The sequence below is a fragment of the Arabidopsis lyrata genome, assembly GCF_000004255.2.
Source record: "Arabidopsis lyrata subsp. lyrata unplaced genomic scaffold ARALYscaffold_7, whole genome shotgun sequence".
In the NCBI taxonomy this organism is placed as follows: domain Eukaryota; kingdom Viridiplantae; phylum Streptophyta; class Magnoliopsida; order Brassicales; family Brassicaceae; genus Arabidopsis; species Arabidopsis lyrata.
In genome coordinates, this window is record NW_003302549.1 from 21,156,900 (window position 1) to 21,178,756 (window position 21,857).

The 21,857-nt window shown below is 39.3% G+C and overlaps 5 protein-coding genes, 2 long non-coding RNA genes and 1 pseudogene across 8 annotated transcripts; 1 reads left to right on the plus strand and 7 right to left on the minus strand.

Annotated features, from left to right (window-relative positions):
- Positions 1–64: 64 nt before the first annotated feature.
- LOC110226832 (meiosis-specific protein ASY2-like) lies at positions 65–2,975 on the minus strand. Its single transcript, XM_021019608.1, has 5 exons — positions 2,113–2,975; positions 1,309–2,037; positions 1,104–1,231; positions 348–1,024; positions 65–286 (listed from the first exon to the last, which is right to left on the minus strand). Exons 1-5 carry the CDS (start codon positions 2,717–2,719, stop codon positions 91–93), a joined length of 2,337 nt encoding a protein of 778 aa, XP_020875267.1. The 5' UTR covers positions 2,720–2,975; the 3' UTR covers positions 65–90.
- Positions 2,976–4,346: 1,371 nt separating this feature from the next.
- On the minus strand, positions 4,347–5,419 carry LOC110226683. The gene is made up of 2 exons (XR_002330618.1): positions 5,048–5,419; positions 4,347–4,952 (listed from the first exon to the last, which is right to left on the minus strand). It is a non-coding gene; the product is annotated as an uncharacterized LOC110226683 (long non-coding RNA).
- A 440-nt stretch (positions 5,420–5,859) lies between these two features.
- On the minus strand, positions 5,860–13,299 carry LOC9306673 (zinc finger CCCH domain-containing protein 40). Its single transcript, XM_021019283.1, has 5 exons — positions 13,196–13,299; positions 12,602–12,827; positions 12,231–12,338; positions 11,907–12,037; positions 5,860–6,515 (listed from the first exon to the last, which is right to left on the minus strand). Exons 2-5 carry the CDS (start codon positions 12,674–12,676, stop codon positions 6,089–6,091), a joined length of 741 nt encoding a protein of 246 aa, XP_020874942.1. The 5' UTR covers positions 12,677–12,827; positions 13,196–13,299; the 3' UTR covers positions 5,860–6,088.
- Positions 9,504–11,465, minus strand: LOC9306672 (annotated as a pseudogene).
- A 1,597-nt stretch (positions 13,300–14,896) lies between the features above and the next one.
- Positions 14,897–16,156, plus strand: LOC110226066. The gene is made up of 2 exons (XR_002330197.1): positions 14,897–15,768; positions 15,921–16,156. It is a non-coding gene; the product is annotated as an uncharacterized LOC110226066 (long non-coding RNA).
- Positions 16,157–16,224: 68 nt separating this feature from the next.
- Positions 16,225–17,914, minus strand: LOC9306674. The gene is made up of 3 exons (XM_002870557.2): positions 17,703–17,914; positions 16,895–17,107; positions 16,225–16,685 (listed from the first exon to the last, which is right to left on the minus strand). Exons 2-3 carry the CDS (start codon positions 17,090–17,092, stop codon positions 16,440–16,442), a joined length of 444 nt encoding a protein of 147 aa, XP_002870603.1. The 5' UTR covers positions 17,093–17,107; positions 17,703–17,914; the 3' UTR covers positions 16,225–16,439.
- A 317-nt stretch (positions 17,915–18,231) lies between these two features.
- LOC9306675 (UPF0160 protein) lies at positions 18,232–20,248 on the minus strand. The gene is made up of 7 exons (XM_002870558.2): positions 19,991–20,248; positions 19,673–19,819; positions 19,495–19,593; positions 19,174–19,365; positions 18,913–19,032; positions 18,756–18,827; positions 18,232–18,677 (listed from the first exon to the last, which is right to left on the minus strand). The coding sequence occupies exons 1-7, from the start codon at positions 20,174–20,176 to the stop codon at positions 18,453–18,455; spliced, it is 1,041 nt and encodes a 346-aa protein (XP_002870604.2). The 5' UTR covers positions 20,177–20,248; the 3' UTR covers positions 18,232–18,452.
- Positions 20,147–21,849, minus strand: LOC9306676. Of its 2 annotated transcripts, none has more exons than XM_021016434.1 (6): positions 21,602–21,849; positions 21,296–21,526; positions 21,118–21,197; positions 20,897–20,972; positions 20,687–20,797; positions 20,147–20,235 (listed from the first exon to the last, which is right to left on the minus strand). In XM_021016434.1, the coding sequence occupies exons 1-6, from the start codon at positions 21,728–21,730 to the stop codon at positions 20,230–20,232; spliced, it is 633 nt and encodes a 210-aa protein (XP_020872093.1). In that variant the 5' UTR covers positions 21,731–21,849; the 3' UTR covers positions 20,147–20,229. The 2 variants fall into 2 exon arrangements, with proteins under 2 accessions (XP_020872093.1, XP_002870605.1); XM_002870559.2 differs by lacking the exon at positions 20,147–20,235 and adding an exon at positions 20,402–20,614.
- Between the last annotated feature and the right edge of the window lie 8 nt (positions 21,850–21,857).

Consider the following 21,857-nt stretch of genomic DNA (forward strand, 5'->3'; position numbering starts at 1 on the left):
AAATTATAAAAGCCTCCTTAGGCAAAAACAAGTTCGAAATTTAGTTTTAAACTAAGCGGGACAATTCCCAGTTTAAAGTGGACACAGCCACTATGGATTAACAGCCACCTCGGATTCCGTTTCGGCTGTCAAAGTTTCACTCGCCTCTTTGATTGGTGCTTGATCAGATGAAGCTCCTGGACCGCTCTCCACGATACAACCATCCTCCGGGGTGACCTCCGGTGCCGCGGGAACTTCGGGTGGGATGACATCTTCCGTCCCACTTGAGCCTAGGAAAAACAGTTCCAGTCAAATAAAAAATATAAGGCAAGAAAAAGGTAGTAAATGTTAGGAGCCAAAGGTTACCTGCCCAGTCGAGACCCGATTCACTTATAGGAGGCGATTCTGTGAAGAATTCCTCAAAGTCCTGCGGGTTGAAAGTCGAAGTGGGAAGAGCTGACAAGCGACTCCGCTTTTCAAAGAGATTATCTGACAGTTCGGTCCTCTCTTGCACCTCGGAGAAATCTGCATCATGGATTTGATCCAACAGAATCAGGTTGCTCTCGTGCTCCTTGATGTCTGACTCCAGATCTGACCTAGCTCTCTCGGTTTGAATGAAGCGAATGGCCCCTTGGATCAACTCCATCCCGCATCCCTTAACCTCTTTTCTGGCTTTCGACGCCGACCTAGCCAACTCGGAATCACGCAACTTGGTTATCGCCTTGTACTTCGCGTTAAGCTCGATAAGTTGGTTGTTCAGGGTATCGGCGGTTGATTCGGATTCATGAAGTCTACCCTGCACACCAGAAAGTTCATCCTGGAGTTTGTAATTCCGGTCGTACTGGTCTTGCAGCTCCCCCTTTATCTTCGTAAGCTCGGATGTTAAACTGTCGACCTTGTCCTCCAGATTGTGCTTGGAGCCGGTAGAAGAACTAAGTTCAGCCTCAAGAGCAGAAAGTTTCTTCTTCCACGTATCGATTTCCTTCTCCCGTCCAATGACCAACCCTTCGTAATGCTCAATCATGTCGTTAAGCTCGCCGTTAGCCTGGCATTATACATAAACCCGGGATGGCAATTCAGTTCGAAGAATGGCAATGCAATCAGAAAAATAAAGCGGAACTAACCCGAGATGAGTGATGAGCGTGAAGTAAGTAGCGTTCACGGATCGCAGGGCGCCACTTGTTGAAATCTGGCAAGATCGTACCCGATCGGGTCTTGAAGCATCGGGAGGCGCTGCCTTCTTTCTCCATAGCTGCGAAGGAAGAAGATTTGTAAAAATTGGAATCTTAGCAAAGATAAAAACTGTTGAGTGTGTGTAAATCACCAAACCTGAAAGTGATTTGACTTGGGGAACAAGAGCAGGCTTGGACTTCGAGGGAGCATCTCGAGACTCAGAATCTCCCTGTTTAGGAGATGCACTCCGATCAGTCTTCTCGCTATCAGGCTTGGAAGACATATCAACAGGTCGAGGAGGACCCATTGGTTCAGTAGGAGGGGATGATCGGGGTGAACGGTCAGTCCGGGCCCTCGACTTCTCCCTCCGCGGGGAAGAATCACTACGAGAGGATTTGTCCCTCTTCCTGCGAACCAAGTTCTTAAGTGGTTCATTGCTAAAATCATCTCGGGGAGGACGAGGTGAATCACGACGAGGAGATCGATCCCTCCGAGGAGAGCGTTCGTCACGACGTTCGTCACGAGGAGTCAATCTGAAAGCAGCAAAGGATCTGGCTCCCTCGATGCTGTTGTCATCAACCAGCAGGGTCATGCTGTAGTCTTTTTTGTCAATGGCGGCCGCAAGGAACACCTTGTTTTCATCACAAGCCTCTGCTATCGGCTTGGAGAGTTTCTTACGTTGGGCAACGAAGGCCCGAGCTGACATTCCCTGGGTTGAGGGAGGAGGCGGAAGACGATGAAGTTGGTTGGGGGGACTCATCCTGAGTTTTCGATTGGCTTCAATGAACCGATCGAGGGTGAAAGAATTCCAGAGGGTTTCCCCTTCAAGGATTGTTTTGAAGAACTTGACAAATTCTTCAGTCGGAAGAGTTGAAGCGATGAGAGCTGCGAAGTGAAACAACGAGTTTGGTCAGTAAAAAATAATAAAACCAGGAAAGGAATATACGACCTAATTTCTACCAGGCTTCGCAGACCACTTCGATGGGAGTACGTCGGAAAGATTTCCAATCGAAGTAGGAGTTTTCTTAATCAGGAACCAAGGATGGTGCCAGTTTTCATCCTTGTTTGGGAGATGCGAGATGACGTTCCTATTGGCATTTGGATACGCCGAGAAGTACCCTGTTTTCTTTGATGAACTTCTCACGCTTAGAAGTTCGTTCAGTTCGGGGACCCCGATAATGTAGTCCGCTTCCGCCGCAACAGTTATGATTCCGAGGATGGTTCGGAGGAGGTTGGGGGTTAGCTGAGGTAAAGCGATCTCAAGAGCCGCTAGGTATCGAACTAGGGCTTTGGGAAGGGGGAAAGTCAATCCGCAGCTCTTGAAGTAGATTTCATAGACACAAAAATAGCCGTCACGGTTTTCCCGGGACTCCGAAGGGTCGGCTATCTGCGCTTCCGCTATGATTCCGGGAGGAATCTGGCAAAGCCCCTTTAATCGCTCTAGGGATTGAAGGGTACAGGTGGATCTGTAGTGCGGACCTGCGATATCGTTAGGACGAGTGCATTCGTCATTACTAGAGCCACCTTCAAAGGATGGAGACTCGGGTCTTTCGGAGTCAGAAGTCATCGGAAAAGATGAGGAATTTAAAATCCGGCAAAGAAAGAGTCGGCGAAGAAAGAGAAGAGAGGAGTTTCGGCTAAAACGTAAGAGTAAAAAGAAGTAATGATGAAAGAAGTTACCTCACAGAAGTTAAGTGATAATGGTGAAACCGCCTTGGGAATCGTGGGGGAAGTGGAAAGGTTTCCCGCTTTAATTGTAAATAATTGAGATACGGTCATGATGATGACAGATGTCACGCGACTAAACATGGATAGCGCCGAAATTAAAGGACTGATGGGATCTTGGCGGGAAAATTAGAAGATTCCTCGAAACGCAATCTTTGGTCATTAAAGCATTTGAAGTCCTCCGAATTGGAATAGCACTTCGAAAAACTTGGGGGGCTAATTGTTGGTGTCGGATCCCGCACCAGAAGTTCGAGACCAACCAAAGATTGCCACGTAGTCAAGATAAAGGCCCATAAAGGATAAAGCCCGTTGGATCCGTAAGCCAAAGGAACAGTCGAAGTGGTTATCACCACAAGGATAATCCGAAGTGACTGCACTTCGACATGAGTCCAGCGTCGAAGTCACGGTTAAGTCGGTTCAAGGTTATTTGGGCCAAAAGGCGAGGCCCATGAAGAATGGAGTCAACTCAAAATTCGAACGTTGAGCATTAAAGTCAAAGACCAAAACGGACACATTTAAGAGAGAATAATTGTATTTAATTAACAATTTAAATGTCGTTTTTCTATGTATAAATATAAGGGTCAATGGCCATGAAAAAGGGGATCTTCCTCTCGAGTAAGAAATACTAGAGCAATTTTTGTAGCAATTCATAAGCTTTTTACATATTCATTTTTTGTCTCTCAAGAGTAATCTTTCCTACTTAATAAAAATACTTGAGTGTGTGAATCCGACATCCACAATGAACAACATATTCAATGATACCAGAATTTTTAATTTGAATTATGCTTTAATTTAAGAGTAAATTTGGAAAAATACCCTCTTTTTGTTTAGACTTTTGAAAAATACCCTCTTTTTGTTTTTCTTTTAAAAATAATTTGTAAAGTTATAAAATTACTAAAAATATTCTTATTGAAACTTAATAATAATTAAGCAAAGGGATCTATATTATGAATATTAAATCAATTTGTTGGTAATAATTAAATATCTAATTTTTAAAAAGTTGTCCGTAGACCAAATCATGTTCGTCTTTCACCATGGATGTTGTTTTGTAACTTTTAATGTTATATAACTAATAGTTCCAAAGATTCATTATCCTAAATATTTTTTAAGAACAATAATGAATAATAGCATTCTACCAATGTTAAGTATGATTTTTTGTTAAGTCATATGGTGGAAATTTTAATGATTCATTATTATTGAAAAAACATAATATGATAGATATTAAGCGATAGACTTTATAATATTGTTAAAATTTAATATATCAAAATAAATAAACTATTTTTGTGTTGAAAATATATATAACCATAATTATATTATTTCGAATTTAGTACATATTTTCTCTAAATTTCGATTTTCTTATTTATTAAAAATATATCTCTAAATTTAAATTTGAACAAAATTGTTATCTTATATATAATTATAATATTTATTAAAATAAAATAGAAAAGGAGTATATTTCAAAGTATAACTTTTTTTTTTTTTTCCAAAGGGTGTCTTTGTATATATAACATCCAAACAACATCATCCATCAATGGAGAACCCATGTTGGAGAGGCAAGTACAAGATACAACAACAAATTTTACAATCAACCAAATTCAAGTAAAGTACAACCCATTCTGCCACTAAAGGGAACGTTGTGAAATGGTAGCTTGTTAACAGCAACATCATAACTAATCTCAATAAGACCAAACATCAAAACTCAAAGGTTTAGAGCTGATCTTATAGCTTCCATCATATTCTTGTAGTATGGTTGCTTCTTGCTCACCATCTTAACATCCGAGCAGGGTGATAACTTCTATTCTGATTATAAAACAACTAAACAGATAAAAGCATAAAACTAAAACAATCTACACTAGAAGCTTAACCCTGATTAAAAAGCCAAACTAAAATAAAATATCAAAAGCGATAACAAAGAGATAAGGATGAATCCACGTGTTGCACAATCAGCCAAAGAAAAGGTGAGTCATCAAAGTGGCCTGAGTAATGACGCCAGCAAAATGGAGTCACCGGAACATCTTCTCCGGTACACTGAAAACCGTCACAGAACCTTCAAAACCACTGTGCCCAAACTAATTCTAAAGCAACAAAAGCATTCTGAACTGCTAAAAGAAACATCTTCTTTTTTATTCATTATGTCACAAAACGAAGACTGAGATATTGCTTCAAAAACCTGCAGCTTCCCAACAAATCAAGTCAAAGGATGGTTCGAAAAACAGATCCAAAATCCCAATTTTTTTATGCACCAACAGAGACTCGAATCGAAGTGAATTCTCCAAGGCAAAGGAAGCTGTCGGAACCTTCGAGAAGAAGCAACTTCACAAACAACAAAAACCAAATCAAAAGATAAACCGAAGCTAGACGAATCACAGAGACGAGACAGTGAAACCCTAGACGAAAACCGACCATGATGTCGCCGAAGGAGCCGACACATGCCGGACTCAAGCCGTCTATCACCGTAAAAAGAAACGGTCGATGACGGAAATGATAGACGACCCAACCATCGCATAATAAGCCGGTGGTTGTCGGACTGAAACCGGTTGCAATAACCGGACGGCTTTGCCGGAATTAACCAGACGGCTTTACCGGAAATATCCGGACGGCGGAAGAAACAGAGTTTCTCTCTCTAAAAGATTTAAGAGAGAGAAGAAAAAAAAAAAAAAAAAACATTTAAAGAGTTTCATTAATGCTATTCGAATTCCAGAAACAGAGTATATTTCAGAACAAAGCTTTCATGAAGAATTACAAATCCTTCTTCTCTCGAATTACAGTAAAATAATTCCATAAGCTCAGGTTGTTCTCACCTCTGAACAAAGCTTTCATAAAATAACTCTACTTTGATGTGTTGGATACATTCAAATGACATTGTAGTTGAAATCAGCTGAGTAGCACAAATGTAAGTGCAGGTCCTGAAATGTGAGAGATCACCAGCTTGGCTTATACTATCTAGCTCTGGTGACTCCGAGTAACTAACACGATAAGCAGGACAAGAAATGTATTATAACGTGATTCATACATGTTCTTCGAACAATAAAAGCAGTAGCACAAAAGGTAGGGTTTGAGATCAAAATATGAAGATTCAAACATGTTTTTCGAACAATAAAAACAGTAGCACAAAAGGTAGGGTTTGAGATCAAAATATGAAGATTCAAACATGTTTTTCGAACAATAAAAACAGTAGCACAAAAGGTAGGGTTTGAGATCAAAATGTCTCTCACTCGATTTTCCTCCTCTTCACCTCGAGAGCAGAAGATGAAGACGAAGCTCCCTCTTGAGTTGAAGTGACAGCACCCTGTTGGTTGGAGGAAATGGTAGTGTATCGATGAGGCTGGTACTTGTAAACCCACAAAATTTTCAGCTTGTGACCCTTGATCTCAACCCAAGTTTTGAGATCTTCCATGCATTTCTCTACTGCCTCTCGGGTTCCATATGTGATAAACGCAGCGCCATTATACTCTTGCACCATTCTGATAGATTCGATATCTCCATAAACGCTGAGACAATCTCGCAGGTCCTCCTCAACGAGTGTCGTCCTGCTCAGTCGCTTGACGTAAAGCATCTTCACGGTGGGATCCTCTGGTGGACATGCAGGCATGTTACCGTTTTTCATCATGAACGCAACTAGTTCTGGATTGTCTGAACTGTTAAAACATGACAAAGAAAGAATAATTCATCATGTATGTATGTATGTGATGCAGAAACATATGTATGCTCAAGAGAGTTTTTTGCATTCACAATCGAAATCAGGCAGTGCAGATAACCCAAATCTCATAATCCAATTCTTTTAGCTTCTATAACAATATTCAATTACTTTATATCATCACTACCAACCAAACGCACAAAACCTGTAAATCTAGCAGAAACAACAAAAGAAGAAAAAGAGGGATTTGTGTCTGCTTGCAATCTATATATCCTTCAGCTGCTCCAAATGTCAAAATACATCGTAATTTATATAGCCCATCCCTATTCTATTCACCCATCATTGGACCCATACACGTAAGGAACACGGTGCTTAAGACTTGTGGGACTTGTGCGGAGCTGTGCTCACTTCGCACAAGCTCCACCAACAACGGGAAGAAATTCGGTGCATACCTCTTGAATGAATCTCTTTCCAGTCCCCTCAGTGTCTTCAACACTGTAACTACTAGCGGAGATCTCGCTGCTGCTTCTTCCTTCGATGCTGTTCCCATGGGTAGAATCCAGTTTTTAGGCTGCCTGGTCTCTTCCAACTCGGCACCTCCCTGAAACAACGTGCATTTCAGGTACACCTTCAGTATTTTCACACACACTGTGATCAGTTCAGACTCTATGTTTAGCTCCAAGGACACTCCTGGATTGTATGTCAGTAGGTCTTGGAGAACATCCAGGTAGTTCTGGTGCGTGTCATTTTCGAAATGAAGCATGGGAGGTTCGGATAGCTCCAGGATAGAGCATGCCCTCCTCAGTTTCTTCTGCAGTATCAAATCAGAATTTAGCTGGTGGGCGTGTGATGACAACGAAGAGAGTATATCCAGTATAACTGTGACGTGTGATGCCAACAATGACTGCTGATGGATTCGGCAGAGATCAGTCACTACTTGAAAACAGGAGCAAAAAAATAGACGAATGAGAGATGGATGGCTTTAGATCAATTATTCTGGAGCCAATATGGTAAAGTAAAACATACAACAATTTGTACATACCTGAACAACTTGCAACTGGACGGTTATGTGACTCTTTGTTCTTGAAACAACATAAGACATAATTTGCAGGCTGTCCTCGTCCACATCGTCTTCATTACTAAAGTCCTGATCAGACAATGTTTCCTCATCTGGAATGTCATCTACGATTCTCAGTATTTTTATGAAGCTAGACAATGTCAATGAAGCAGCTTCTTTCACAGCCAAAAAAATCTCCTTCCACTCATCTTCTGAGAAACTGCCACCCAGTTCGTCCGCTAGCCACAGCAACGCACCCACTCCAGCTACTGTAGGACCCTGAGCTGGACTTCTTATGAGACCAGCGAGTAAAGATACTACACTTGAAAGTTGGGACCTTATAACAGTAAAAAAGCTGACAAATAGGTCCACCAGAGACTGTGCCGCCATAGCTGAAGTTTCAGCATCCCAAGAAGCTTCGTTAGGACGTGGAGAAAATGTGGATGGCGATGAACTCTATTCATCTTTAGAAAGCATATCATTCTCGCCCCACACACTGTTAAATATAGGATAGATAACATAACTGAAAACGCCCATCCAGAATGTTCGTGAAAACAGATGCCCATGATCGTTTAAAATATTAAAGAGCACTTCCAAGGAGCTTTTATGAATTGCTGATCTCGAATCAGAAGTTAGTTTAGACAATCCTGTGACAACAATAAAAAAAATTTGATTAGAATACAGGGAACTGTTCTTTCCTAACTTCCAAGCAAATCAATATCAACCAAGTTGAAAGAATTATCAATGAAATATGTGAATACGAAAATTGTAAGGTGCCCAGAAATATCTGTGATGCATTTCAATCGAGATTTTATTCACAGATTAAGAAAATATATCAGATTACCTATGAGCAAAGGAACCCAATATGATATGTTCTCATCTGCTTCCATAAAATTTTGGGAAGTTGGTGTATGATCATCTGTGACTGGAGTACCGGGACTGCTAGACCTACCCTTCTCATTCCACACAAGGCCTCCCTCTGCAAGTTTTAGAGCACAAAACCGTAGGAACGCGATAGCATTCAGGCTAACATCGCTCGTAAACTTACTGTTTGTGAAAGTTATAAGGCATCTAACACAATCAGTAAAAGTTGTTGCCTCCGTCTCTGTGATATATGAAAAATACTCTCGGACAATTTTTTCCATTGTCTCAAAGGCCAACAATACAATGTTCTTCCTTTCATCAGCTGCTGCAATTGTGAAAACCTGAAAGGTAATTGACCACTCATTAAAACATGTCGACCACTAGAGCATGTCTTCGAATATGAACTTAGACAAACAGATAAACTACTTAGCACAATATCTCGGATTTGTGAAGCAAACTTGGAGTGTTTGATAGAGGAGAGACCCCAAAAGCAGGCTCACCAGCTTTCCAAAAGTAACGAGCGTCTGTTGATGCAGGGAATATCTCAGGCTTACTAGTCTTATCTCTAGCGTCCTTCACAGCCTTTTCCAAGATCCTCCAAAACGGATTTGAATCATCTGCTGCTGTAAGGACATGTTGCGCGATGCAGGTGCCCATGCCCATTCCGGATGAATCAAAGTTCACAATTTTGTTTTCAAGGTTCCGATTACATTTGAGGGCAATCTAGCTAAAAGTGCGGTTCAATATTTAAAGAATGATGATCAGATTCTTATTTTTGGGAAGCTGATTGAGCTACACAAATAGCTTCACATAAATAAGAATCCAATCATCTTTCTTTAAATGTTGAGCCGCACTTTTAGCTATTGCCATCAAATGTAATCGGAACCTGAAAACAAATTTTTGAACTTTGATTCATCTGGAAAATTACCTTCATTGAGCACTAGTGCTATTGTTCCGCTCGAAGTGATAGTCTAGACTGGTCTGCGTTGTTGATAGAGCTGAGCCACGAGATGCAAAAGCTACAAAGCTTTCAGTAAAGATTGAATCAACAAAGGTTGTGCAACTCTAAGATGTAATGATATGTATTGAACCAACATCATTCATATAGGGAAGGATTCATTTGAGATTATTGTAATGTGACATATATGCCCATATCCTATAAAGAAAATTATAAGAATGATTATTGTTTTACCTTTAGCTTAGAATCCTTGGAGAAGACAAAGCTAAATCTGATAGCATGGCCTGGCTCAAACAACCATCCTACTGAAAATACCCTTTCTCCGTCGTTGCTTTCTTGATGTGAGCATCACAGTACCAATCACTTTCTTGCCAGTAACTTGTTGAATACAACCCTGAACATTCTCACAATCATAAACCACCTAATCAATCATTGAATGGTTGTATACACTGGAATCAGAGGACTGAAAGCTAGTAGAACTCTCCAAGAACCGGTTACAACTGAAGCTGCTGTGGTAGGTGTAGAGGCAAAGGTAGAGCTACGAGCTGATCACCATCCTGAAGGGACCATCCCAATAACACCTCCGTCTCTGCTAAGTTGATAACCCTCACACGAGACACCTTGTCGTTTGGATTGATGAGACAATGCTCAACCTCTAGCTGGTTACTATTGTTCTTCCCCAGAGGCCACACAGCAACATAGGAGCCAATGAAAGAATACGAATAGGCTAACGCAGAACCAATGCTCCTCTCGTCAATGCAGTAACGAGTGGCTGCATCATCAGGCTGAGCAAGAGTGGGACACTGCGTTTGCCAATCGAACACCTTCACTTCCCATTCTCTATAAGCTTCTGGAACCACTGATAGTTCAATCGGTTTCCCTTCCCGTGAAAAATCTGCTCCGAAACCGTCCCATTCGCCAGAAACATTTTGAGCGAAATCAGACAAGGCTACACAAACAGAGACACTGTTAATTCTCCGGGGAGGCTCAATCAAAATCAGGAATCGAGGGAGAGGTATAGAGCTTACGATTGTAATCAGAGGAAGGCTGGCTCTGCGCGAGGGCAACATTCGAGGAGATTTCAGCTGAGCAAGAAATAGGGGAAATTCTGGTTCTGTTCATCATAAACACTAAAATGGAAGAGAAGGGAGAGACGAGAGATTTGAAAGAAGGCGGAGGTCGAGACGGTGGTATGGGTGTACGGTTCCTCCATAAGAGGGAGTTTCCGGCGGAATATAACATCGGAGCCGTCGTCATTTGATCTCAGAAAAAGAGTGATCGTGTTTTAAAGGGAGATAAAGTGTTTTTTAGGCTCATAATAGGCGGCCCAAAATCTTTATTTGGCCCAAACATATTAAACCGGGTCCGTACAAATTAATTAAAAATCCGGCTATTGGGACACGGTTCGCACACGGTTTAGACACGGTTTGGCACACAAATCGAGGTCGATTTATGTGGATTATCATGTAAAACGGGGCCTGTTTTGCGTGGGTCCGTTTTTCGTTGACCCGTGTCCGTTTTGCGTTGACCCGTGTTGACTTTGACTTTTTTCCAAACCGTCTCTGATTTTATAAAGATATAGCCCATTTTGGGCGGTCCAAAACCTAATTTGGCCTACGCATATTAAACCGTATCGGTATAAAAGCGGTTAAAATTAGGCTATTTGGACACCGTTCAACCGGTTTTTTTTTTCCAGGCATCGGAAAATGCGTCACCGGCGATTCTGTGAGCTTTATCTTCCGCCATTTCCTCTCGAATTTAGTAATGATGGCTTCGGAAATTGATCGGGTTTCAAGTTTCTTGCTTCTCCGAAAAGGATTAATCAAAAATCGGGAGAGATATTGAGCTTACGATTGAACTCAAAGCAAGAGAGCTATGAAGGGATAAGTGCCAGGGTGGCTGTAGAATCGATGATAGACAAAACGCATAGAGATATTCCAAGAAAACACTCTATAGATAGGATAGGCTCTTGTCGAAGATAGGATAGAGGTAGCGGCATCGAAATATCTCTATATTAAATAAAGAGAGAACAAATGCGAGTGCGGCATCGAAATATCTCTATGCAGTGACAACACCATGTTGGTTGGAGGAAATGGTAGTGTATCGATGAGGCTGGTACTGGTAAACCCACAAAATTCTCAGCTTGTGACCCTTGATCTCAACCCAAGTTTTGAGATCTTCCATGCATTTCTCTGCTGCCTCTCAAACAGTCGTGAATCGGATCTGATCTTTTTGTTTCCTGACTCTTGCACCATTCTGATAGATTCGATATCTCCATAAGCGCTGAGACAGTCTCGCAGGTCCTCCTCAACGAGTGTCGTCCTGCTCAGTCGCTTGACGTAAAGCATCTTCACGGTGGGATCCTCTGGTGGACATGCAGGCATGTTACCGTTTTTCATCATGAACGCAACTAGTTCTGGATTGTCAGAACTGTTAAAACATGACAAAGAAAGAAGAATTCATCATGTATGTATGTATGTGATGCAGAAACATATGTATAAACTAAGACTTACATATTCCGATACAAGGGCTTCATTCGCTTGCCATGAAGGAATGGACATCGGTCACCTCTTTTGCAATGGCCAAGACGAGAGTACTGATCACACATGAGTCGTTGGCACGCTAGGCGCTGCATATCTCCCATCTGCATACAAGAAAATATAGACTTAGGATATCAGAAGCAGCCGTGGCGACTTTGAAACAACGAATTCGAATTCGATATACGAAAGTGAATCAGATCCGGTTCAGGAAACAAAAGATCAGATCCGATTCACGAGTGTTTGAGAGAAGGAATCCGATTCAGAGATTATTTTAGAGATATGGAACCGAGGAATTACCTTTCTGCGTTTGCCTTCCAACATCTCCAACTTTCTGTTATTTTCGAACCTCACCCAATTTTTGTTAAAGTCTCCCATCCTACTCGCGAATGGCTGCAAATCTCCCATCTGCATACAAGAAAATATAGACTTAGGATATCAGAAGCAGCCGTGGCGACTTTGAAACAATTATTCGACGAATTCGAATTCGATATACGAAAGTGAATCAGATCCGGTTCAGGAAACAAAAAGATCAGATCCGATTCACGACTGTTTGAGAGATGGAACCGACAATTTCGATCCCACGAATACATGAAACCCTAAACCTAGACGAAAACAGAGATGAAACCCGATTCAGGGATTATTTTAGAGATATGGAACCGAGGAATTACCTTTCTGCGTTTGCGTTCCAACTCCTCCTTCATATTTTTGTGAAGGTCTCCTCCCAAAATTTTGTTATCTTCCATCCTCTCTAGAAATTGTTTACTCTGCGAATGGCGAACGGCGAATAGGACTTCTTTATTAATACTACGGCAAGTCGGTTTGGATTTGTGCCCCCCCCTTATCAATTTTATTACAACAATAAACCCCAAACCGATAAAATCAGATAAAGGAAACCTTAAACAAAATCAGATGAAATTGAAAAATCAATTCGGAGAGTTACAGAGCAAATCGTCGAAGAAGAAGAAGATGAATGATGCATAAAGACAGTAAACACAAGAGATTATGAAAAACGTTTGATCTATTCAGAGTTGTTTCATTCTATAAAAGACCTATCTAAACCAGATCGATACGAAAAACAAACGGTACAAAAACTACAGAGACTCGTCGAAACAAACAACAATCAGATATAAATCATCAAAGGTTCTTTGATTGAGATAACAGAGCGATATAAACATAGATCAACAGCAGAACGCGATAATCTAAACATCAAAACGGAACAAAGAGAAATTTCATCGACGATCTACGAGAAGAAGAAGACTAACCTTGAAGAGAACGAAAGAGAGAGAGAAGAAAAGAGGTGCAAGGAGGCGTTAGAGCAGCCTAAAGCTTGTAACCAACGAGATGCTCTCAGTATATCCCTTTGTTCTCGTTTTTAGGGTTTCCTTCTCTTAATGGGCTTTTATGGGCCTACACGCATCGGCCCAATATTAGTTACTGTTTGTTTAATCGTCTGATGGCAACCATCTTCTCCATGCATTATCGATTTTTTTTCCTTAAAACGTTTTATAAAAATTAAAATTTCAAATCCGTATAAATCAAGAAATATTCACCAATAGTCATGCTTTTTTTTTTTAAGCTGCTCAAACTTCGTCAACAAAGACGGTACCAAGATCATTTAAAGTTTTTTTTTTTCCAAAGGGTGTCTTTGTATATATAACATCCAAACAGCATCATCCATCAATGGAGAATCCATGTTGGAGAGGCAAGTACAAGATACAACAACAAATTTTACAATCAACCAAATACAAGTAAAGTACAACCCATTCTGCCACTAAAGGGAACGTTGTGAAATGGTAGCTTGTTAACAGCAACATCATAACTAATCTCAATAAGACCAAACATCAAAACTCAAAGGTTTAGAGCTGATCTTATAGCTTCCATCATATGCTTGTAGTATGGTTGCTTCTTGCTCACCATCTTAACATCCGAGCAGGGTGATAACTTCTATTCTGATTATAAAACAACTAAACAGATAAAAGCATAAAACTAAAACAATCTACACTAGAAGCTTAACCCTGATTAAAAAGCCAAACTAAAATAAAATATCAAAAGCGATAACAAAGAGATAAGGATGAATCCACGTGTTGCACAATCAGCCAAAGAAAAGGTGAGTCATCAAAGTGGCCTGAGTAATGATGCCAGCAAAATGGAGTCACCGGAACATCTTCTCCGGTACACTGAAAACCGTCACAGAACCTTCAAAACCACTGTGCCCAAACTAATTCTAAAGCAACAAAAGCATCCTGAACTGCTAAAAGAAACATCTTCTTTTTTATTCATTATGTCACAAAACGAAGACTGAGATATTGCTTCAAAAACCTGCAGCTTCCCAACAAATCAAGTCAAAGGATGGTTCGAAAAACAGATCCAAAATCCCAATTTTTTTATGCACCAACAGAGACTCGAATCGAAGTGAATTCTCCAAGGCAAAGGAAGCTGTCGGAACCTTCGAGAAGAAGCAACTTCACAAACAACAAAAACCAAATCAAAAGATAAACCGAAGCTAGACGAATCACAGAGACGAGACAGTGAAACCCTAGACGAAAACCGACCATGATGTCGCCGAAAGAGCCGACACATGCCGGACTCAAGCCGTCCATCACCGTAAAAAGAAACGGTCAATGACGGAAATGATAGACGACCCAACCATCGCATAATAAGCCGGTGGTTGTCGGACTGAAACCGGTTGCAACAACCGGACGGCTTTGCCGGAATTAACCGGACGGCTTTACCGGAAATATCCGGACGGCGGAAGAAACAGAGTTTCTCTCTCTAAAAGATTTAAGAGAGAGAAGAGAGAAAAACCTTAGATTGTGTAGATTAGGATTTCAAAGTATAACTCAAAAACAGGGTATTTTTCAAAAGAGAAATTCTTACGGATAGCACTTAAACAAGTTTTATGGACACATTTAGCACTCAAAATCTAAAGTTCCACAAATAGCATTTTTAAATCCCTTTTTAATTTTTAAAAATATTAATAAATTAAAATAGAAAATAAACATTAAACACATTCGACGGAGAAGCTTACGATTGTTGTTTCCTCTGAAGCTTTCAATCTCCAATCTTCAATTCCGGTAAAGCTTCCAATCTCCGATCTTCAATTCCGTTGAAGCTTCCGATCTTAGAGCTGCAATCAGAGAGTTAATTTCTGGGATTCACGGCGAAATCATGGGTATGTGATTGTAGCTCTGGATTTGTAACTCCTCCATTGCATTTAATTAGACGTTTATGATTGTAGCTCTGGATATGGTTTGATGTCGATTTGTAACTCCTGCATTTGATTAGAGGTTTGTGATTGTAGATCTGGATTTGGTTCGATGTGGATGTATTTCTGGGTTTGTAGCTCCTAAAATTGATCAACGTTGTGATTTTGCTCTAGATTTGATTAGCTTGTGAGTGTAGCTCTCGCTTTGATTGGATGTGGATATAGTTCTGGATTTGATTAGCTCCTCCATTTGATTAGCTCTCGATTTGAACTCTTTTAGTGATTAGTTCTTGATTAATAGCTCTTGGATTTGATTGTTGCTCTCGAGTTTCTAGTTTACTATGAGTGTTATTTAATTTGTTCATCAATCACAACTAACAATACAATCCATGATTTCCTTTGTCTAATAACAGGCTACAACTATTTTATTTTACAGAGTCTACAGAGCTTATTAGAAGCACCAAGTTTTGCCCAATTGGGATATTATAATCATTTGTATTCCACCCATGGATTGTATAGACATTACAAGAATGTTGTTGTCTTTTGCAGCTAATCTTGTTGTCTCTTTGGATTTTTTTTTAGTTTGATTTTGTATTAGAAATCTTGTTGGTTGCACATGAAAAGTAGAAGGTAAAAACTCATTTTCATAGGTTTTAGGAAGGATACGTGTATTTTAGGATGGCCTCCCTAAATAATGCAATATACAGATATGATGCTTTCTAGTCATGTGTTTTCAATTTTAACTCTCTGTCTATTTTCCTGTCTATGTTTTTTGCTTGTAGGTACTTCATCCATCAGTCGGAACTTCTTCTATATGTGTTGTACATGGAATAGAGCAGGATGCTCATTTGTATATGTTTTAGGAAGGGCACATACATATTTAGGATGACTTTCCTAAAACATATTCAGGATGCTCATTTGTAAGATATTCACGAATGAGAAGCTTTGTTTACTGGTTACATGTTTTGTTACAATAACAATAGGTCTTGGGTTCAAGTAGTGGTTGAATTTATTTATTTTTTGTGGTTTTTTTTATATTTTATGAAGGCTTTCCTGAATTTGATAGGTTCTTTCCTGAATTATTCGACAATCCTTCTTGAATTTTTCACAGATGATCTCAAAAAGCCATTACATTGTCTAATAGAAACATATGATACTTTTCTAGCTTAGAACCATCATACAAGTACCAAAACAGTCTAAAACGGTTTCACAAACAGCATACATATAATTAAAGAAACATAGTCCTGAGAAATGTTAACACACTTGTTGAAGATATCGATAGCCAACTTGTTTATGATGTCTTATGAATCTTGATCACATAGTTTGGAGAAATCTTCAATCCTCATCGAGTGGCATTGAATCATTGCAAATTCTTCTATCACGGCTCCTACATCAAGTGTTCTTTTTGTCCAATCTTCAGATTTCATTTTGTAACCTTTACCTAGAAGCTCGACCAGCAGACCTAATTCTGGATCATCTTCGTCTTCTAGTGAAACTTTATCTTCAGGATCATCAGGTATTGAAGGTAAGATGCAAAATACATTCAGCTACACAAAAACAAACACATTCAGCAGACTTTAATACATTCAATTACATAATTTAGGAAGGCCATCCCGAATTACTATAAATCCTTCCCAAATCAGGAAGGTCATCCCGAATTACTATAAATCCTTCCCAAATCAGGAAGGTCATCCCGAATTACTATAAATCTTTCCCAAAACTAGTTTAAACCATAAAAAGAAGAGACTGAATTTACATGATTAGATGCTTCAATATTCTGTATTTGAGAAAGTTGTGGTGATGGTAAGCTCGTGTATTTCTCACACAAGAATGCAGTCGGCCTCTCTATTAAACTGATTCGGCTGTAGGCTGTTTGTAGCATTGGAATAGACTCAAGAATCCAAATGTGTAGTGCTAGAGGAAATCCATGAATATCATACTTTGTCTTCATCATGTATGATGCCACGTTCTTCTTAATACAAAAGTTCAGGATATTTTTAATACAAGTGTATTAAACTATAACAGAAATCAGCAAAGACTTTCTGTAAAAACCATGCAAGGACATAATCATTGTTATTCTTCATACACAATCTAGGCTATTGATAAGAATCTGAAACAAATATTCTTAAATGATCCACAGCATCTCTGAGCGTATAAACCACAACAAAGGATCCAATAGATCAAAATTCAGTTAAACAAGCTCTTAAAATCTATTGTTCTGTAGCTTAGTTGTTGCACATGAAACATCTTCTGAGACAACATAATGCAGCATTTCTTCCATGTTCAATGCAATAACCCAAATAGAATAGTCAATCCAACCTAATTGATTGAGCTATAAAAACCATAAAGTTAAACTCTACATTTCTTAAATGTTCAATTACTATGCAATGGTCTCCAACAACTAAGCTACAGAACAATCCAAGCCAAAAATCAAAATCTCTAGTCTTCATAAGACAACACAAAACTAGTGAATTAATGGAGCAATAAAACCTAGAATCGAACTTCTAGTAACTGATACAACAATGAACAATAAATCCCCAAAGAGGGAAGAAGCTTTGTGGAACCTGCTAAAAGGGAAGTGATCAACAAACGCCTAATGAATCCAATTTTCCTGCACAATCGGCGTCGGAGGAGATAACGCCTAATGAATCCGACGAATACTGCGGATCTCCGGCAAAGTCTTCGAATCTCCGGTGAAGAAATCAGATCCGGTGAGCGACGGAGTCGTCGAAAGCGACATGTTTTTGGAAGTCGTCGGGTTTGTTGGAAGCAAAGCCGTCGGGTTAGGAAGAAATGAAATTCTATTTTAATTAATTTTTAGAGGATTAAAAACTTTGTGTGCTAGTTTTGGAAGTTTCAAAAGAAAGTGCCATTTTTGGAATAATAAACTTTTTTAGTGCCATTTGTGTAAATTGCCCTTTTCAAAATCACCCTTAATTTAATTATATTAAATTCCATTATTGAATAGCATCCTTTAATTTCAGTGATATTTTCCCTTACCACCCCATTGATTCTGACAGAGTTAAGTATTTTGTAGAAAAATTATTTCCTCAAGGAACGTATTGGTTTCATCATCATTAACACATCCTCGTGTTGTACATGAACTAGAAGATAATTTCTACAGAATGAAATAAGTATTCAAAGTATATCAAAGATAGTGAAGATATGATTCCATCCAAAAAAGAATCAATCAAATATCAAATGGTCACTCAATAAAAACAGAAATTAAAGAACACAAAAGCAATCCACTCTCTCTCTCTCTCTCTCTATGGGTAATAAGGAAATGATTCTCTTGATGCCGAGCCAAAGCTGAGTCAGAGAGTGAGTGCAGTTCGAGCCATGCATAAAGCACCGTCATACGATTGGTTTCCGCCGATAAAGCCACTCATGTGGACAAAGACACAACCGGGAATCTCAGCAGCTTTCGAGAGTTCCTCATCCCTAAGGCCTCTCCATTTCTCAGGGAGAGGCTTTCGGTTCTCAAACCTGTCTGGTGCAACCGCCACTGCTTGAACTCTCCATTGCTTTCCTCTCTCGTCCTGTTTTTTTTTTTTCACATTTCAAACCAGTTTTAGAGATCCATTATTTGATGACAGGTTCTATCTTAAAAGGTGTACCTGGTAGATGACGTATTTGATGAGAGGTTCGATCTTCATTTCTTGCTCAAGCTCGAACAAATGAAGCTTCCACTTCTCACAAGAGAACCAGTGTTAATATCTTTAGACTCAAATAGTACTAGCATCGACAAGAGGAATAGAGTATTGAAACACTTACAGGGCAAAATTTATTCAATATCATGATCTCGCCACTGGGATCTGTCTTGAATCTTTCTTCAAGACACTGCATCACAATTGATCGAGCCGGTAACCATGATCTTGCATGAAACTGGACACTCTACAACACAATGTAAAAAAGAAGCTACCATAAGCTTTAGTTGTTTCAGTAAACATATTTCACCTTTAAAGAAAATACCATTGCAATGGACATAGAAAAACTAGAAAGCAATCACATAGTGTTATATAAGAGAGATCTTACTTCGAGGAACTCTTTTCCAGCTAGAGCCATTGCACGTTGGAAAGCTTCATTCTCCTTTTCTTGTGACTGGTCAGGGTCAATCCAATCCAGATTTAATCTCCCAACCCTTGCGGACAGATGTGTGTTGTTCACATATCGTGGAGGCTGATCAGTATCATACCGATTTATTCCATTGTCCACAGCATCAATTGCCTGTCAAAATTAAGCAACATAACGTCATCAAAACAAACAAGAATTGATATCCACATGAAGAATAACCAATATGCACTTCTACATAAAGGAAACTAAAATTTGGTTTGGAAAAGGATAATCTGCAAATACCTCCATGAAGCTCTTGTAGACAGCTAAAAACAATCGAAGAACATCAGGGTGATCTTGGTCAACATTAAGTTCTTTAGCTATGATCTCTTTACCAAAATGCTGAAAGTAAAACAACAAAACAAGAACATTCAGAATTCCATCTTTCATAGTGAGAATGAGAGCAAACAACAACCAATACCTTGTAAACAAGACCAGCACTACTGAGCTTAGTGTTGAAGCCATGTCCAAAAACCTCTTCAAAACCTTTCTGGTGATGATCATAACGGTCATGCTCCGGATCATAAACACCTCCAACATCAAGCACTGCATCAAGTTCTGCCAATATCTACATGTACCATACAACAACAGAGAATCATATCTTCCTCAAAATCAAGCCAGATTTACATCAAAAACCCTAATTCCAAAATTAAGTCAAAATTTCGAACAACAACATTTCTAGTAACTAACAAATCCATTTCCTAAGCCAGAGCTAATTCAGGAGGATTGATTGTGTTACCTTAGGGTCACGAGAACGGACGATATCAGCGCCGGAGAATTTATCGACGAGGCGAATCATGAAGCAACCGAGAGCTTCGTCGCAGTGAAAGCTTCCATTATGAGTACCAACTTTCTTAACGGAAACCTCAGAAGGAGAAGGAGAGGTAGCAGTAGAGTAAACCCTAACGACGCTTGAAGGAGCCATTACTGCTGCTACGAGAGGAGGAAGACGAACTTGGAACAAGCTCAAGTTTCTGATTAAACCTTTCGTTACCGAAAACATTTCACGAAAAGAACGATAAAATGTCAAATGGGCCTCTTCTTCCTTTTTATACGATGCTTTAAAGTAAGGGCCCATGGGCCTCAAGTTTTTTTTTTTTTTTTTTCTTATGTCTAACAAATACAGATTAGAGAAATACATTGAGGTGGATAAAGAGAAATACATTGAGGTGGATAAAAAATCCAAATGTGGTAAAAGGGTTTGAATTGTTGTGGTCGTCTATAAGAAATTTTAAACTTTATAAATTTGAAATATTGAGGAAATTAAAAATTAACAAAACTACTAGCTAAGGTTTGGTTACAAATATTCATTTTTTCACTTTAGTTTTTGGGGCAATTAACTTTCAGTGTCAGTGTCTTTCTCCTACAATGCAAAAAAACAAATCAAAACTAAATTATAAATAGAATTTGTATAAGTTTGCTTTAGTAAAGTTACCTTGGAATGTTTGTCAAAGTGGATTCGTTTCTTAGATGAAAAATCTTCATCAGAAGTGTTTCTGAAGAATGAAAGTGTCTCAACATCACCATTTGCAATGCTTGCTTCAAGCTACCCCAAAAAAAAAACAGAGGATAAATAATAAAACACCAAACTCTGTTGCAATCAAATAGCTTCATAAACATTTGGAAAAGACATAATAATCAGAACCTGAACATGAATAATGCCCAAGACAATGCTTGAAATTGGTAACCAGCTCTCTTCTGGAGAAATAGACAGATTCGAACTGCCAAAAAAAAAACATGAATAAAAACACAACACTGTCTAAAACAGAACAACAGATGACCAAACTCACATGAAAAATACTAAACAATTTTGCTTCTTCCAAATGTGTGGACATATAACATAAGTGTGTTTTGTAACAAGATTACCTCAAATAAGGAAGAAGATAAACAAGAGCATAAACAGCATAACGAGATTTTCCAGTGTCAAGCCAAGCAAAGACCCAACTCTGTGATTTAAATCATCAAATCGAATTTGTTTAGAGTTTTAATTAATTATAACTAAGAGATTATTATTAGGATTAAGAGGAGAGAAATGAACACAAACCAGCCAATTGAAGTAAGGTATGAAGCTAATGATTCCCATGGCGGCTAATCTCATATCTGTTGACACAATTGCTGAGTTCTCTTCTTCTTCTTCTTCTTCCTCATCGTTGACTCGTTTCGCCGCCGGAAAAACAAATGAACTGAGGATACACGCACCAATGGCGGTTACGAGTGGCGCGTCTTGTGAAAACTCAGCTCTGCAAATTACTCTCTTAATCTTCTTCCTACATAGCTGAGAAATGAAGAAATGAAACAAGTTATTGGGATAAATATCTCGAGAGAATTATTGCTAGTTTTGATCGATCACCTTCTTAGGGTTTCGTAAGGGATAGGTTAGAGGAAGCGGTGACGGAGGAGAAGAGACTAGTCGGGGCTTGGGGGAGAAAGAGGCGGAAGATGAAAGTCCGCAAATCGAGAGACACGACAGAGACGCCATGATTTTTGAGCTTCGAGCTCGGTGGAAAGTGACAGCGATTACGAGAAAGAGAGTGGGAGAGAGGCGGAGTTTTAATGGGCCGTTAAAGCCTACACTTATGGGCTTATTAGCCCAACATTTGATACGG

Coding starts and splice junctions, on each gene's coding strand:
- LOC110226832 (XM_021019608.1), bottom strand. CDS start 2,719: ATGACTTCTGACTCCGAAAGACCCGAGTCTCCATCCTTTGAAGGTGGC. Junction 1,232..1,308: donor CCAAGTCAAATCACTTTCAG/GTTTGGTGATTT, acceptor CTTCCTTCGCAG/CTATGGAGAAAGAAGGCAGC. Junction 287..347: donor GAATCGGGTCTCGACTGGGC/AGGTAACCTTTG, acceptor TTTTATTTGACT/GGAACTGTTTTTCCTAGGCT.
- LOC9306673 (XM_021019283.1), bottom strand. CDS start 12,676: ATGGAAGATAACAAAATTTTGGGAGGAGACCTTCACAAAAATATGAAG. Junction 12,339..12,601: donor TGGAACGCAAACGCAGAAAG/GTAATTCCTCGG, acceptor TCTTGTATGCAG/ATGGGAGATTTGCAGCCATT. Junction 6,516..11,906: donor AAGCCCTTGTATCGGAATAT/GTAAGTCTTAGT, acceptor ATGTTTTAACAG/TTCAGACAATCCAGAACTAG.
- LOC9306674 (XM_002870557.2), bottom strand. CDS start 17,092: ATGATGAAGACAAAGTATGATATTCATGGATTTCCTCTAGCACTACAC. Junction 16,686..16,894: donor ATATTGAAGCATCTAATCAT/GTAAATTCAGTC, acceptor GTTTTTGTGTAG/CTGAATGTATTTTGCATCTT.
- LOC9306675 (XM_002870558.2), bottom strand. CDS start 20,176: ATGGCTCCTTCAAGCGTCGTTAGGGTTTACTCTACTGCTACCTCTCCT. Junction 19,594..19,672: donor GTGCTGGTCTTGTTTACAAG/GTATTGGTTGTT, acceptor TTTTACTTTCAG/CATTTTGGTAAAGAGATCAT. Junction 18,828..18,912: donor TATTGAATAAATTTTGCCCT/GTAAGTGTTTCA, acceptor TCTTGTGAGAAG/TGGAAGCTTCATTTGTTCGA.
- LOC9306676 (XM_002870559.2), bottom strand. CDS start 21,730: ATGGCGTCTCTGTCGTGTCTCTCGATTTGCGGACTTTCATCTTCCGCC. Junction 20,798..20,896: donor TGGGCATTATTCATGTTCAG/GTTCTGATTATT, acceptor TTTTTGGGGTAG/CTTGAAGCAAGCATTGCAAA. Junction 20,615..20,686: donor ACTTTGACAAACATTCCAAG/GTAACTTTACTA, acceptor TTTGCATTGTAG/GAGAAAGACACTGACACTGA.